The 17,283-nt window shown below is 30.9% G+C and overlaps 1 protein-coding gene across 2 annotated transcripts; it reads left to right on the plus strand.

The window, feature by feature from the left end:
* The first annotated feature begins 135 nt into the window (after positions 1–135).
* On the plus strand, positions 136–15,908 carry LOC123694604 (peptide transporter family 1-like). 2 transcript variants are annotated; one of them, XM_045640079.1, is made up of 14 exons: positions 136–186; positions 1,770–1,851; positions 2,158–2,299; positions 2,758–2,844; positions 3,163–3,437; positions 4,775–4,857; positions 5,199–5,369; positions 5,886–6,011; positions 7,592–7,714; positions 7,942–8,261; positions 10,085–10,289; positions 10,677–10,763; positions 13,077–13,226; positions 15,623–15,908. In XM_045640079.1, exons 1-14 carry the CDS (start codon positions 157–159, stop codon positions 15,782–15,784), a joined length of 2,043 nt encoding a protein of 680 aa, XP_045496035.1. In that variant the 5' UTR covers positions 136–156; the 3' UTR covers positions 15,785–15,908. The 2 variants fall into 2 exon arrangements, with proteins under 2 accessions (XP_045496035.1, XP_045496036.1); XM_045640080.1 differs by lacking the exons at positions 136–186; positions 1,770–1,851 and having other exon boundaries at positions 2,189–2,299; positions 2,733–2,844.
* The last annotated feature ends 1,375 nt before the right edge of the window (positions 15,909–17,283 follow it).

Genomic DNA, 17,283 nt, shown 5'->3' on the forward strand with positions numbered 1-17,283 from the left:
CAAAGTCAATGAGGTACATCAAAGAGCACGTAATGCTAAAATAAATAGATTCAGCGGTATGAGACGGCATGTTTGATTAACCAAAGATATAAATTACTATTACAATTATTGTCTTGTTATTTGTGTTCACGTGTTTGTCGGTGCAGGTGTGTGATAATGGAGAAAATAGATAATGTTCAGACACAGGTTAGTAATTTTGCGTACCTTTTACTTTATTATACACTAGCTTCCGCCCGCGACTCCGTCCGCGCGGATGTCGGTCTTTGCGTGGATGGTTTATTTCTCCATTTTGAGTAACTCGGACAATGACATCTTATAAATATGTATCTATTGGACCCAAATACGGCTAGGTATATAATAATACGCAACGTGTGTTCGCGGTACCTACTACAGAACAACGTCTATGGATAACTGAAAAATTGAGATTAATTTTTTTTCTACGTATTTTTCCAGGATAAAAAGTATCCTATTTTACGCCCAGGATAATAAGGTATAATTATACCAAGTTTCATCGAAATCAAACCGGTAGTTTTCACGTGATGTCTTCACATACAGACAGACAGACAGACAGACAGACAAAAATTTTTTTAATCACATATTTGGGTTTGGTATCGATCCAGTAACACCCCCTGCTAGTTATTTTTTCAATTTTTTCAATGTACAGAATTGACCCTTCTACAGATTTATTATATGTATAGATTCATAAGTTCCCGTACCACCAGTTAAATAGGAAAAAATAAATGCAACACTGTTGGGTTACAGTTTTTGTCAATAATAATGCAAAAATATACAATCACACAGTTATTTATTAATCTTCTCCTTTTGATGGTAAACAGTTAATAAACTGCAATAAAAAAACCTTCACAGAACAAATGTTTAAAGAAATTTAGTGTAGACGTTATTCTTTTTTTCTGGACTGGTTATAAACATATTTTGATTTTATTTAGCGATTGCAATTCCTAATTAATTCCCTGTAAGCAGTTAATACAATATTTAGTAGGATTCATTCTTTAATTTAACACTATGTTTACATACATCTCAAAAGTCAAAACATTATTTAAATTATTTTCGCTTATTTTTGCAATATACCTTTAATCTTTTTTTTTGAAGTATATAATAAAAAGATAATATATTAAATAGACTGGTAAAAGAAAATAATTTTAGAAGGAATATAAGAACGAAATAAAGGTTAATGCTGTCGTCTTCAGACTTCAAAGGAACTCAGTAAATAGATGAATAATTCACTAACATGGGATATGCAGAGGTAGAAATAAAATGCACGTTTGTCTGTATATGTAATAATCTGCAATATAGGTATTATGATATTAATATATGTTTTTATCTATCTACTATAATCTATATTTTGGAGGCAATAAAATACAATTTGGAAAAGTTTCAAATTCAACAATTCATATTATTACAACTGAAAATTATCTGACTCATGGAACATTTTTTTCAAATTTTTGCAACTTTTTTTTCGATGCTCCATTTCTGTTGATGCATTATATTACGTAGCCTTCCTCGATAAATGCTAAATCCAGCTAATTGCTAAAATGATTCAATTCATATACTTACCAAAGTCCAGAAGTTCTTGAGATAAGCTTGTTCTTACAATGTCTTCAATTTAATAATATGAGTATAGCCATAGTATAGGTTCTATGCTTCAATGTAGCACGCAGTCGTTTACTAATACTGACCAGGAACGTAACTTTAAAGTTATCGCGGCATAGTCTAGGTGCGTGTTTAAATAATAAAAAACGTTGTTACAGGTTAAGGATCGCTTTCCTAGGATCGTATTTTTCATAATTCTCACCGAATTCTGCGAACGCTTCTCATTTTCTGGCATGAAAGGTATGGAAATAAGTTGAATATTTTTTCAGTAAGTCAATCAATAATTTCATGAATTCCTTTTCAAGGCAGCTGTTTATTGGTATTGAATAAAGGAAGGTTTGATTAAATAAATGTAGTGTATAATTGAGTGGGATATATTCGTCGTTCTTATTTTCAGCAACTAAACACTAAATTATGAATAAGTAAATAGAACGAGTTTGGTTCAACTTATGTGTTGACTATTGACAACATCTACAACCAACTTTACAATATCAAGAAACCATCTTTTTAAAACTAAAATGTACGAGAAATAATACTTTTTTCCAGCATTCCTTACCTTATACTTACGAAGTAAGTTGGGTTATACTGATGAAGGGGCAACGGAGACTTACCACGTGTTCACTACATTTGTGTACGTGTTCCCAATTATCGGCGGCATCCTTGCTGATAACTGGCTCGGAAAGTTCAGGTAAACTTGCTTGAGTTGTTATTAGAAATATTTGACGGTCCAAAGACTACGCTGCGAGCGCCCTTAAATTCTTGGAAGTTTTGACCACAGATACCTATGGCAACATTTCTAGTTAACCCGACCCAATATCATTGAGTTATCCTTTCTATTGATTTACAGCTATAAATCATGATAAACATGTGTAACCAAGTACATTTTATTCCTTACTAGCGGTCCGCCCCGGCTTCACCCGTGGTACATATTCACGTTTTCTCTACATAAGAACCATCCTCGAACTTCAAGAAATATTATAAAAAAGAATTAACGAAATCGGTTAAGCCGTTCTCAAGTTATGCGCTTACCAACACATTTTGGGATTCATTTTTATATTATAGATTAACTACAATATACATTGAAATGTGTAATAACTTTCTTTATACGCTTCATTTTCCAGGATAATAAAGATTGCTATTTTTTAGGACTATTCTATATTTGATGTTTATATACGCAGCTGGCAATATATTAGTGGCTGTGACAGCGATTCCAGTGCTCAATTTACCTGCAAAGTAAGGGCTTTTGAATTCTAAATCCTACTTAAATAATAACTTTGGAAATATAGAGTCAGCCAGGATATGGCAAAATTAATGATTAAATTGAGTCTATAGTGTCAGAAACTTATTCGGATAAAGTTTTGTCTACAAGAAAGTTCCTATGAATATTTTTGTATTGCTGTGCCTGGAGTGTCTTTTCTTCTCGTAAAATTTTCTAACTATTTATTATTATTAGCTCTACCTATTCAGTTTCATTCTTCTTCCTTGAGCAATTCTTTTATTTCCTGAAAATATTACGTGTCTTTAATGCCAACAATATAATTGACTTTTCAGTACATACACTCTCCTGGGCCTGTTTATGATAACCCTCGGTACGGGGGGCATAAAGCCATGCACTACTGCGTTTGGTGGTGAACAATTGCAATCGCCTGAACACCAGAAGTATCTAGCTATCTACTTCAGTATCTTATACTTTGTGTTGTGTGTGGGCAGTGTGATAGCGAAGATAGTGTCGCCAATATTGAGGTCGGAGGTGCAATGTTTTGGGGACAAAGACTGCTATTCACTCGCGTTTGGCGCTCCTGGGTTAGTCGTTCTACTGTCTATGGGTAAGTAAAGGATAGATTATACATTTAATAATGTTAAACAAAAAAATGTGTGCGTGTAGTGTACACACGTAAGAAGTGAAACTTCTTTATGACCTTATTTTTCAAAAAATAATTAACTATGTGCAACTTTACAAAAATACGTCGAATCACGCGTGGTAGGGATAGGAAAATGATGGCGCGTAATGGAAAAATGTCACGCGTATCGAAAAAAAGTTACACTAAAATTTTTTCCAACCCTGATATAGAAGTTTCACTTCAAATATCTTAGTAATTGAATAGTTGAATTGATATAAGCAATACTTATTACGTTATTGACGAAGCACAAATCTTACAAATATATCAAGAATATTCATAAAATGATAAAAATCGCCTATATTTGGTCGGGATAAAAGATTTATAGTGAAAAATTATTGAATTCGACGTGAATACGTTTACATTACATTCCAGTAGTTAATTTATTGTCCAATTTTCATACGATACGCTGGTTAAATTTAAATATACGAATTGCAAAACAGACATTTTATAAATACTTCGCTGAAAACTATTTTATCAAATGGTACTTTGTTGTATACGTATAGATACATTTCTTAGCCAAGTTCTGTAACATTTACCTCAACCACCAACATCTATGGTATCTACAGGGTGACTGGAAATTCGACGTGCTACTTCAAAGGGGATATACTTGAGGTCATTTGCAAAAAATCATAGCTCAATAACTATCCATTTTTGACCCCTGGTTAACTGGACTTAATTTGTTGCAAATGACCTCTAGTAGAACCCCTTTGAAGGATCACGTCGAATTTCCAGTCACCCTGTAGGTATATGAATGTGATGGTGATATGAATATTGATGAATATAGTGAAACTCATTATTACACCTAGATATGAACTGTCATATCGCTATTATTAGCTTCTTCTCTTTTGCATTCACAAGTGCCTTGATTGTTGTTATTAGTTCCGTATAAATTTACAAAGGTCGTTTATTTTCAGTTGTTTATTATTCCAATGCAAGTTGGTTTGAAATCACAAATAACATTATCATCGTTCAAACTTCAAATATTGCGTAAATTTAGAAATACTGAAGATTTATTACAGTATAGATAAAGATTTATTATTAAATATCATGTTTGAGCATTTAATATTGATATTTACTCAATTATTGTATAAAAAATTATCATGACGTCATATCATTCGAAAATTTTCCTAGAAATTAACTAATGGAATTCAACCAATTTACCTGACGAGAAACTTCTTTATACATAAGTAATATGCATTTAAAATATTCAACATAATTCTGAAAAAAAAGGTAATTAAGCCTGAATAATGTTTTTGTTTTAGTTATTTTTGTGAGTGCACAGAGCAGATACGTGATAAACAAACCCAACGGGACTGTCCTGTTTGATTTTGTAAAGTGCATTTTTGTGAGTATATTTAATAATTATTATAGTTTTAGTCTCATAATAACTATGAAATACTTTTAGTACCTAAAGTCTAATAATCGACTCTGAATTAATCTATACTAACATTATAAAGCTGAAGAGTTTGTTTGTTTGTTTGAACGCGCTAGTCTCAGGAACTACTGGTCCGATTTGCAAAATTCTTTCGGTGCTAGATAGCCCATTTACCGAGGAAGGCATCACTCTGAGACCAACACGAGTAAAGCACTGCGGTTAAAACCGCAGGGCACAGCTAGAGATAAATAAAATTTTAATATTGATATTTTATAATCGTAACATTTTACTAAATTGACATATTTCATCAGGCAGGTTTAAAGGCCACACTTATAAAAGGAAAGATGAATAAAAATGATCATTGGTTGGACAGCGTGCAACACAAGTATGACAAGTCATTCATAAGGGATGTGAAGAAAACGTTATCTTTACTTAAGCTGTTTACTGTAATACCGATGTTTTGGGCTCTGTTAGATCAGATGGTAAGAATTTAATCCTGTCCAAGCTCTTATTTATTCTTCCGATTATAATTCTCAGCCATTAGATCGTTAAAATACAGAAAAAGAAAACGTTTTCAATCGAAGAGCCTTCTTTTTAATCGGGACGTTCTTCGTGTGCATTGAAAAGCCCTTTTTGCGTTAACATATAATATTTTGTGAGTACCTAAGAGTTTTGATAGGTTCCGTAGGTTTAATAAATTATAATAAAAAACCAACTTGGGTAGTCTCAGAATCAGTTATTTATCTTAAAAATACATGTTAATACTTTAAGCTAGGTAGGTACTTATTAACTTATAAATACTTATATTATTTCTAAATTTTTATTTAAATTACATATTCTTTCATTCGTTCAGGTGGAAAATAATAAAAGAAAATGAGAATCCCGAACATTTTCTTAATTTTGTTTAATTGATACGGTGAAATATTGACGTTGAACAATTTTACCATTGGTAAAGACTTAAAAATAGTGAAGTTTAATTAGGTACCTTTTCAATATAGGGTTCCAGATGGACATTACAAGCAACAAAGATGAACGGATCCCTGGGCTTCATTACGGTTAAGCCAGATCAGTTGCAAGTGATTGCACCCGTTTGCATTTTAATTCTTATCCCTTTGTCACAAAAGGTTAGTGTTCCGATTTCACTTCTATAATTGCGCAGTTATAAGCATTTCTTTTTCTTAAAACACAACGTTCCAGAATTATTTGAATATTTTTTTTTATTCTATGGTCGATGCACAGGTCGATGATTGTATGACGTATGTTGTCTATGGTACCTATTATATTTTGTGGCATGCTTTTATTTCGTGCGGACAGCGGAAGTAATTATTTTTATTAATAGAAATAAAAGAGAAACAATGATTGCTTTTTTAGCTTAGATTACAAAATAAAAGACAGATGGAGCGTTGCCGAACTAAACCGAATAATTTATCGTCATTTTCAATAAAGCTATGTGTGCTGTCATTTTGCCACTGCACTGTACGTACACGGTGCTTCTGTGTGCGTGTAATGTTGCCAGATATTGAAAAATTTCCCAAATTTTTCCCCGACTACGGAAAAAAGAGGGTTATGTTTTTCGAGTTTATGTATGTATGTATAATATTTCTTTGACACGCCCTGCAGTATAAACCGTTGGACCGATTTTGAGTTGTGAGGTTTCATTGCAATGATCTGAATTATTATGTTAGTGGCGGTAGTGACGTAGGCTATATATATATAAATGAGAAGTCAAGTTTTAATTTTTATTTAAATTCTTTTATTACATAAAGTACCTGCCTACTAAAGTTATATATGGACAAAATAATTGTATTCAATTTTTTATTAAATAAATTACATAAAAAAAGTTTCAATATTAACTATAATAATTATATTATTTTTTTATTTTTCATAATATATGAATGCGAATAGCGGTAGTTTTTAGTCTAGAATACGGGACATTTTATTTTCATCATATCCATCATGGAGTTCACATAAATTAAATCGCTAGCGAAAACGACTATGACGTTTTTAAGCTTTATAAAAGTAACAAAATAATGTATTATGCTTATTAAAATAATCTAATAATTATCATGAACCTTTAATGCACTATACAAATAATCACATTCACGATCGAAAAATCCAACAGCATTACCCTGAAGATCTTTTAACCATTTTACCGTTTTACCAATAAAAATGGCAAATTCATTTTCAAAATACTGGCAACATACGTTGAAGTTTTGTATTCCTTCATATCTGTAAAATTATTATTCGTATTAAAGAAATAAATCAGCTAAATAATCTACAGAAAACCTGTGAAACGATGTTTTATCTTTTTTTTTTGTTTTCGGGAACAAATTTTACAGCGTTTTATTATCACAAGACGGCATTTTTTTACTAAAATTGCAAACCCTTTTTGACGTATTGCATGACACTATATGCGCTATAGCCAATATAGCACTGGTGCAGCGACGTATTTGTTTTTGATTTCGTATTTTCTTTGACAAGGGCGACGGGCGGTTGTCATGCTCCATCTGTACTTTATTTTGTAATCTAAGTTTTTTAGTTTATTCGATTTTCATTTTCATGTAATAATTTACAAGGCATGTAAATACATATTTTAATTTTCAAGAGATGACAAAATAAAATGAATTAACCTTTTGTTGTTATTTATTTAACATCATTGGATTTATTATACGATAATATAATAAACTAATATGTCTGTTTTTAGTACGTGTATCCATATTTAGAAAAGCGTAATATTTTGAAGAATCCATTACACAGGCTCACAGTTGGGGGGATATTGGCAGGGTTTGCGTTTATTGCTTCGGCCTTCGTCGAAATATATATAAAGGTAAGTTCTTATTAAAAGAAGCAAAAATGTCGAATATTAATTAATTAAAGTATTTATTAAACTAATTATAAAATAATCATTGAACATTTATTAACAATATTTACGATAAAATATCGTTATGTTATGGGTAATTAATTAAATAATCACTACCTAAACCTTAAGATATTTTATATTATATTTTTTTAATAAGGTAGTCACACACATCTAAAAAAAATCTCAATTTTCAGACAACATATCCAGAGTTGCCGCAAGCGGGATATTCACAAATTCGTATTTTCAATGGCAACCCTTGTTCTGTTTCAATTTATAACGACGAACAAAACATAATATACACGATTCCTTCTCTTTCACTCTACACAAATAAGCACATACCTGCGAGAGAGACAGAGAATCTGACGTTAACTTTAGGCGGGAATTGTATAGAACCGCGAAACGAAACATTTTGGCTAGAGGAAAATAATGCTGTTTCGTTTTATTTAACTGGTGATAAAGTGACGAGGCTTATGGATAATGTTGATAAGAGCAAATCGGGACTTCCTGTTGTTAGGTGAGATGACTTTCGTATTATGTCGTTATTTATTTTGTGTAATGTAACTACCTACCTATGTAATTTTGAAAAAAATAAATTGAGAAAATGAAAAATATACAATGTTTTGATAAATGTATGGTTAAGGCATGTTTAAAGTATGACTGGCTTAAAACACACTAAAACCATAACAATTTGCTATGTCATTTTTTTCAGAATAAAAATCTACGTACTAAAGGTAGTCTGCGTAAAGCTGAAAAATAGACCAACTGAATCTTTAGACGGATTCTTTAATAATTTCCAGAATTTTCGGTGCCGTAATAATAAATTGGATCGTGTAGCTAAATCTGTACAGCTTTGCGTCTGAAATTTAAAACACTACGTTAGGAAATTATTTCGAGTACATCCCAGTTTTTCTAGGAATTAGACTTTCCACGTGCTCGAGCAATTAATACGGGTTCGATAATTATTTTTTGTCTTGCCGGTGACGCGCAAATTTAACTTTTCCTGAGGAAACTTTTATAATTACTGTTTGTAACTGATTAAATTATACAAACGTTTGGGTTTGACTTTGTATTTATTAAAAATTCAAGAGTTAATGGCAAATCAACTTTGTAGGAAGGGCATATTAGGTATGTGAATTAATCAACACCCTTTTCTGCTTTGCAATTAAACCTTCTGCTTGTCCAAATAAATACTCAAATAACTCATAATTAAACTTTATATTACTCAAAGATAACATTCGCAATATAACACGAATTTTTTGTACTGAAAAGTTAAAATACAATTTAGGGATAATTCGTATAATATGCACGTCGTATGTTTTTATATCGTATACATATATTTAACCCACATTGGGGTGAATTGAGGAAAATTTGTGTATAGAAAATGGTTAAGACGTTACGTAATGCTGTTTACATCGCTAATGTGGTTTTAAGCCTTTCTTATCCTTTTCGATTCCTTATTCGTATCATTCAAACTCAAACTCAAACTCAAACATTTATTTATTCAATTAGGCTTCTTCGAGAAGCACTTTTGAAACGTCAATACATATTTTTAACATTTACCACCGATTCGGAAAGCAGTTTCTATGGAGAAGAATCGGCAAGAAACTCCATGGTTGCTCTTTATTTCTACATTATTTAAATAACATATGGTAGATGTTTTATTACTTATCTGCAACAAAAAATAACAAAATTTTTTCTTGTGTCTATGAACCGTAATAAATAAAATATCCAATAATTTCATTCATAACTACGATATATATCTATATGAATTTTTGTTCAAATGTGTTTAATTTTAATATCGATGAACAGGTTTTATTCCAAAATTAATGTCGGAATAATTTCTCCCAATAATTTAACCCGGTTCAAAGTTTCCCAATAAGTATATTTTCTTTATTCCTTCCTTCTTCCTTTCCTCCTGTTTTTGACTTGTAATTTCCGTGTACTTTATGTTTATGTACCTATAGAGAGAGTGATAACTTTTTTAATAAAAATACAAAAGTCAATACAAACTTGTAGCTACAATTAAGGCTACAATATTTAACTTTTTTTTATATAAAATTCCATTACAATCTTGAATTCGAAATTACTTAAAGTAATCAATACAAAATACATATAATAAAAAATATATTTTAATCATAGAAGATAACACTGTTTTCATTGGTGATTTGAATATTTACTTATACACAGTGTATTTATTATAACGAACACATACCTACTACAATTTACATACAAAACGGTAATTTATACATTAACAATAATTAATTAAAGACATATTTTGTCAGTTCTTTTCCAATTGACTCTGTATTTCTTCCTTTAAGAAAAATCTACATATTCCAGGTTCTTCGTCTCAAAACAGGTAAATGCGTCAACCATATCGCTTTTCAATGAAAGGAGGAACGAAGTAGAGTGTCTTATTCATAGTGGTATATCAAAGCGAACTGAGGTTTTTGCGTCGGAGTACTCTTTGAGAGTGAATTCCGTCTCGAAGGACCTGAGTATGCTGAGCGGCGGTGTTTATGCGATCATGGTTGGAGATCATTATGTGAGTGAAGGAATATATGGTTAATTATGGGTGTTAGGTTGAATGTCTCGTGTTTTTTGCTTGATGTGTTTTTGTACTTTGCAAGGAATCTTGTGTTCTTTGATGGATAGATTAGTCGGGTGTTGTGCTGTGAATGTGGTGTTCTTGCTTGTAGCTGAATCGTTTTGTGTGCTTTGCAAATTGTTTTTATAGTTTCCATTTAGAAGAGTAGAACTTCTTGGTGATACGCTCATTTCGAGTATTCTTAGAAATAAATGTACTGAAATGAACTCTATTATCTAAAGATGAATTCTATTGAAACGCAGATTTATCGAGTTCATAGCAATAAGTGTTAAAATATTTTTACTGAGTTATGAATAGGATTTAAAATTTGATCATTATTTTCAGGAGACTTCCATAAATATCATAACTGAACCGAATTCAATCACTATGGCCTGGCTGTTACCTCAGTTTATAATAATTTCAGTAGCAGAGGTAAGTAAATTACGCACAAAAAGCAACAAAAATAAGTATTAAAAAAGACTCAACATTATAAAAATGGACTTCATTTGTACTGAAAAATAGCGTCCTACGAAATTAGCTTTTTTGATAAAAGACTACGCTGTTTCAGAATGCATTACACGAACGTGACTGCGGTCACAAATTATTTAAACTAAGCTAAATTTTGCGTTCATTAAAATGGCAACACTTCCCCTTATTTTCCTTCGCTATAAATAACCCAATAATCGTCTCAAATTTAAAAATTAACCTGACCTTTTCACAAGTTACTGTTTTGTCTGAATCTTGTTAAAAGTTTTTAAATCGAATCGCTTTATAACTTTTAACAAGCTGAGATATCAGGTAATTATTTGAAACTTGTTAATGTTATAACTTAGTAGAGTTAAGATGTATTTCGAAGATATTTGGGGATGTGTTCGAAAGATATTCATGTAGCCTTTCGCGTTTTATCTGTGTTCATGACTTCTGCTTCTATAAAATATGTGTAAATTAATAGAAATAGAAAATTACCCTTCAAGGGTCACACATATACCTAGATTTATTATAATAATAGGACTATACAATCTGAGAGATACACACATATAGATTTATTATAAAAGTAGGATTATAATATCCGATGATTTTATCGATAATTACCTAGCTTTTCACACCAAACTTGGCATATTAATATCTATCCCTAAAGTAGGCTAAACTCATATTACTGCAAACATTATAATATTCTACCGTTGCAGTCGAGTCAATGAGTAGTTATTCGAAGGAACTTGGTTCGTTTGCATTGACAATTCGGTGCTGCCAGAGCCAAATTGCTTCAGTAACTATTATCTTATCTGTGGCGTAAAGCTTTTGTTTCCGTATGTAGATTTTGAGTAGACGTTTTGGCGCGCAAAACGTGTTACATGTTTTTTTTCGTTTTAAATTAATATTCTTTTGCGGTTATTATGTTTTCCTGTTATCATATAATTATGATTCCATATTATGTTACTTGCGGAAAGAATGAAGAATAACCTAAATAGTTAATTTTAGCTAGGTATAGATATCTAAATTGTGTAGTAAAATACATGAAAATAATAATACAAGATGAGGGATGGCTATAAAATTTTAACGGGTAATTGTAAGAACTAAATAGATGATAAAATAAAGATTTCTAGACGAATTTATGGGCAAGGAAGATGAAAATAAACTTTATTTGACGCGTCTGAATTACTAGCTACATAGCCTGTTCGCTCCGAACTCTAATTAGGTTTCAAATTTAGGTTATGAGCTTTGGTCTATGCCCCTTTATTTGAACTAGCTCTCTATGTTAAAATCGGTTTCAGGCTTATTAGAGACTAGCTTCCGCCCGCGACTCCGTCCGCGCGGATGTCGGTCTTTGCGTGGATGGTTTATTTCTCCATTTTGAGTAACTCGGACAATGACATCTTATAAATATCTATTGGACCCAAATACGGCTAGGTCTATAATAATACGCAACGTGTTTTCGCGGTACCTACTACAGAACAACATCTTTGGATAACTGAAAAATTGAGATTAATTTTTTTTCTACGTATTTTTCCAGGATAAAAAGTATCCTATTTTACGCCCAGGATAATAAGGTATAATTATACCAAGTTTCATCGAAATCGAACCGGTAGTTTTCACGTGATGTCTTCACATACAGACAGACAGAAAGACAAAAATTTTTTTAATCACATATTTGGGTTTGGTATCGATCCAGTAACACCCCCTGCTAGTTATTTTTTCAATATTTTCAATGTACAGAATTGACCCTTCTACAGATTTATTATATGTATAGATAGATACGGAATTGGATGTATCAAGCGTTTACGCTACTATTTATAGTAGGTACATTTAAATCTAAAATTAACTTAGGTTAGTTTTTTAAAGATCTTACTAATGAATGTTTAAACGTAGTCTTGATTCTAGAACATAATATAATTAGGATTTGATTCGGATTTGTTTTCGACAAAGTATAGGCATACGATTTATTAACGTTTAGACAAAGAGTGTGAAGCCGCGGGCCGAAATCTTGTTACAGTATACCTATAATATTATTGTATACTAGCTGTGCTCTGCGGTTTTACCCGCAGTGTTCCGGTTCTGTTGGGCTTAGCGAGATGATATTATATAGCCTATAGCCTTCCTCGATAAATGGGCTATCTAACACCGAAATAATTTTTGAAATCAGACCAGTCGTTGCCGAGATTAGCGCGTTCAAACAAACAAACTCTTCAGCTTTATACTATTAGTTTAGATAAGAATATAGTAAGGATTAAAAGATAAAAATTACAGGTACTTTTCGCAATAACCGGGAACGCATTCTCGTTCAAAGAATCTCCGGACAGCATGAAAGCTGTTATGACGGCGTTTTTCCTGCTCACCGAGGCGTTCGGAAACGTCATTATTATAGTTATAACAAGGGTTTTTGTTAACTATACACAGGTAATTATGATTTTTGTTTATACTAGTATATATATTGATATAATATAATTATATTTTGTCTATATTGTAGGTGTGTATGTCTTTCATGTAGATACCATGTAAAATACATATACCTATGTAGTTTTGTAATCGGGAATAATGCGAAATATTTGATTGGCTGTAAGATAATATTCAATAAAAATAATAATATGTAGAAAAAATATGCTAAAACTCAAAAAACTCAAAAAAACCTACGTTTGAAAAGTACTTAATATTTATTGAAATAGAACAATTGAATTGATGTTTTATTGAATGATGAATTATTTATGTACGTAGGTAATTTAATTATAATATCTAGTTAAATTAATAAAACAGATAGATATTGAAAAAGATAAACGAAATTGTGAGTCTGAAAAGTTCCACTTATTCCTCAATATTGAAATAAAAAGCTATTAAAACACTAGAATATAAAAGAATCTTTCGTCAAAGTCGAAAATTATAAAAATAACCGAGCTCTTATTTTACATTTATTTTATTTGACAACAGAGTCGTACCTTTTCCATTACAGATAAAGATTTGTGAAAATATTTTGTGTAAAATTTCCAACGCAAAAATATAATGTAATGATATCTCGCTTGCTTATTTATTTAGAACATAAAGCACTCGCTTGCGACTTAAAGCTCCACAAATTATATTATTTCAGCTTTAACATTTAACATAGATAAAAGGAGGGAAATTTCTGTGCTTTCGTTTCGATGTTTTTCAATTGGATAAAGGAGTTTATGTTGGTTATGTTTGGGCGTAAATAAATACGTGAGCGTAGGCGAAAACATTGTTTTACTTGTACTATGTATATTCAATGATAATACGATTATCTAGATGGGTAGACGAATATTTTTAACGAATATTTTGAAGCATAGGAAATATTTTTGTAAGAATAAAATAAATATATGAGTTAACTTATGAAGAATGCAAAATAATTTTTGGAAATTTCTATTACAGTTTTAATGAAATAGATTGTTTTTACTTGACACTGGCAAATAGTCATATCTTCTTGCCATAAAAAAAAAAAAAAAAAATAGATTGCCGTAACCACGCTCGCTTTTCGTATTTAAAATGACGGGTTTCATAATATAACTTCTAAATGCCCAAAACAGCCTATATCCAAATTATAGCTACAAGATAACCATTAATTGAAATTATAATTACATTTTCGTAATAATGCTCTATTCTAATATATTGCTAGGCATTAATCTTATGTCCATTAGACATGTATAGGAATCACACGTGGACACGTGTACGAAGGCTACATAGCAAATACATAGAACAAAAGATGAAAGCACAATAAGGCCGATGTGCGGGAAATGTCATTTTGACAGTTCACAAGAAGGGTGAAGTGTAACGGAACGCATAAGGAATAATTTTAATTTAAAAAAAGAAATGAATGAAACGCTTTTTTAAATATTTATCGTAGGGACTTAATATTATGTATCTACGATAAATATTTGAACGTTACTTATATAGGTAGGCATTTACACTGTAATTATTATTATTGCTTACATATTTTAGCATGTATTTAAATTGTCTTACCGTATTAATAATAATGTTTGTATAGAAGTTAAAATTAAATTTATCGAATTGTGTTTTTTTTTTTAATATTTTTTTATAGACAACAAATTGGGTTTTCTAACGAAAAGGTAACTTTATTGCTAAAGTATTTTATATAATACTAGCTTACCGCCTGCGGCTTCGCCCGCTTTCTCTAAAACGATTTGAGATTTAAACTATCCTATCTCTCAAGTTGGATCGAACTGCACATGGTGTGCGAATTTTATTATAATCGGTTAAGTGGTTTAGAAGTCCATTGAGGACAAACATTGTGACACGAGATTTATATATATTAAGATTATGTATCAAGATGAACAATTTAAACCGGGATCTTAAATGCGGTCAGTACTGAGCACATTTAATCGTATCACTCCCTTGTTCAAAGTACGTCTGTGGTTGCGACAATTAGTCACTAATTGACGGGAGTTTGGTAAAGCCAAGCCAAATCTAGGCTCTTAGTAAACAAACTAAACGGTATGGCATAAGTATATAGGCTATAATCGAAGTAATTTAGTCAAATGTACATAATACATAGCTACTATGTAACACTCATAATGATGTTCCTAGTAGGCACTTCAATTTAAATTTTAGGCCAGTATATTTATTGCAATAATTGATTTAAAGGGTACATAACAAATTTCATCAACTAAATATGTTTAATAATTTAAAAAAAATACATTTCTTTACAAATTTGTGAAATATTGAACATTATTATATTTACTGAAGTCACAAATCTTTTGACAATGTGTTTGAAATTAATATCAAATTTTTAGTTACTTTTACAATAATCTATTTTCCTATTTTAACAGGAAACGCAGTCTTTCATATATTCAGGACTGATGTTTGCGTCAATAGCAGTATTGTACTACATGTCACGAAGTTATAAGATTAAAGAAGAAAAAACGGAAAAGAGTCGGAGTAACAGTGAAGTTTTGTACCAAAGAGTAAAACAAGTGGAAGATGTATTATAATATGATTAAAATTATAGAACTGTGATATTGTATAGAAATAAGTTGGGTATAGATAGGTTTAATGCAAAGTAAAAACAAAGAAATGTATTTCAAGAAAGGAAAATAAAACAAATTTATTTATTAACAAGTTTTTTATTTATAGACAAAATTCTCATGAAAACAAAATAATTCTGGTTGTTTTCTAATGTTAGATATAAATTGCGTCTTGTGTGTGAGTTTTTAGTATAACAGGTTTTATGAAATGTTTATCTTTTAAAATTACCTATTTATTATTCATTTAATAACAATAATATTTGTCCAATGCCCGCCACTAAGTAAAAATCTGCAAGACATTTGACTCAGCATCGTCTAGAAGGAAATATCTTACGAAAAGCTTTTACAGCCGGAAGACGGTTTTTATATGACGCATAATATATCCTCATTGATTTCCATAAGTGTGGGTCCTGACCCGAATGTTACCAAAAACCACTTAAGTTCACACCCTACCGGTTATATCCTACTAATATTATAAAAAAGATTGTGAAGATGGATGCTTGTTACGTGTGTTGTTGTCTTTCATGGAAATACTACTGGACGGATTTGATTGAAACTTTAGAGTAATTTATATCCATCAGGATAACATAAACGGACTAACACAATAAAAATTATCTTTATGACAATTTACATTTAAAAAAAGCATGTTGGACAAATGCTATTATACAATTAAGGAATACATTAATAAAAGTGACTAGTTGAAGAAAAAGGATCATCAAAATCGGCGAAACCAGTAAAAAGTTCTGAGGTAACAAACCCAAAAAAAGGAAAAAAAAAATGCAATCGAATTGAGATCTACTTTCAAGTCGGATGAAAATAATTTCGATATGATTTTGTCCTTGTTTGTGGTAATTCAACGCCTACGAGTTTTAAGTTCCTTTGATCTATTTTTGTAATTACACATACATACGGATATTATAGTGGAAAATTTGTTATACGCTCTTAAAATCGACATTGTTCCCGAATAGTACCGAAAAACTATATCATGCAGTGCAAAAATGTAGACACATCTATCAACGGCTTTTCATCAATATCCCGCAATAAAAATTCATAAATTCAAAACGTAAAAATCAAAAACGATATTTCCCTTTCACCAGTAAAAGGGCTATAAAAATGGCGCATTTTATTAGAAACTCTTGTTCGTTTATTGTTATGAAACTACAATGGTTGCAATTTGTAACGAAACTGGAAAATAACCGCTTTAATTGTAAACGATTATATAATTGAAACTTGAAACAATGCAAAATCACGCTACAGAAAGGCTTAACTATATTTCAACAAAACGCTCTATTTGGAATAACAAAGCGACTGAAAATTTGCCGAATTGTTCTAAAATTAAGAAAAATTTCATCGATAACTTGATAGCAAGTTAAATGAATTATTTGAAAAAATAAAAACTGTATGCAAATTTTACGAAAGTAATTGATGTTTGTATTGTTATAGTGGTAAGATGAGATTCATTTTTT

The sequence above is a fragment of the Colias croceus genome, chromosome 9 (assembly GCF_905220415.1).
Source record: "Colias croceus chromosome 9, ilColCroc2.1".
NCBI classification, from domain to species: domain Eukaryota; kingdom Metazoa; phylum Arthropoda; class Insecta; order Lepidoptera; family Pieridae; genus Colias; species Colias croceus.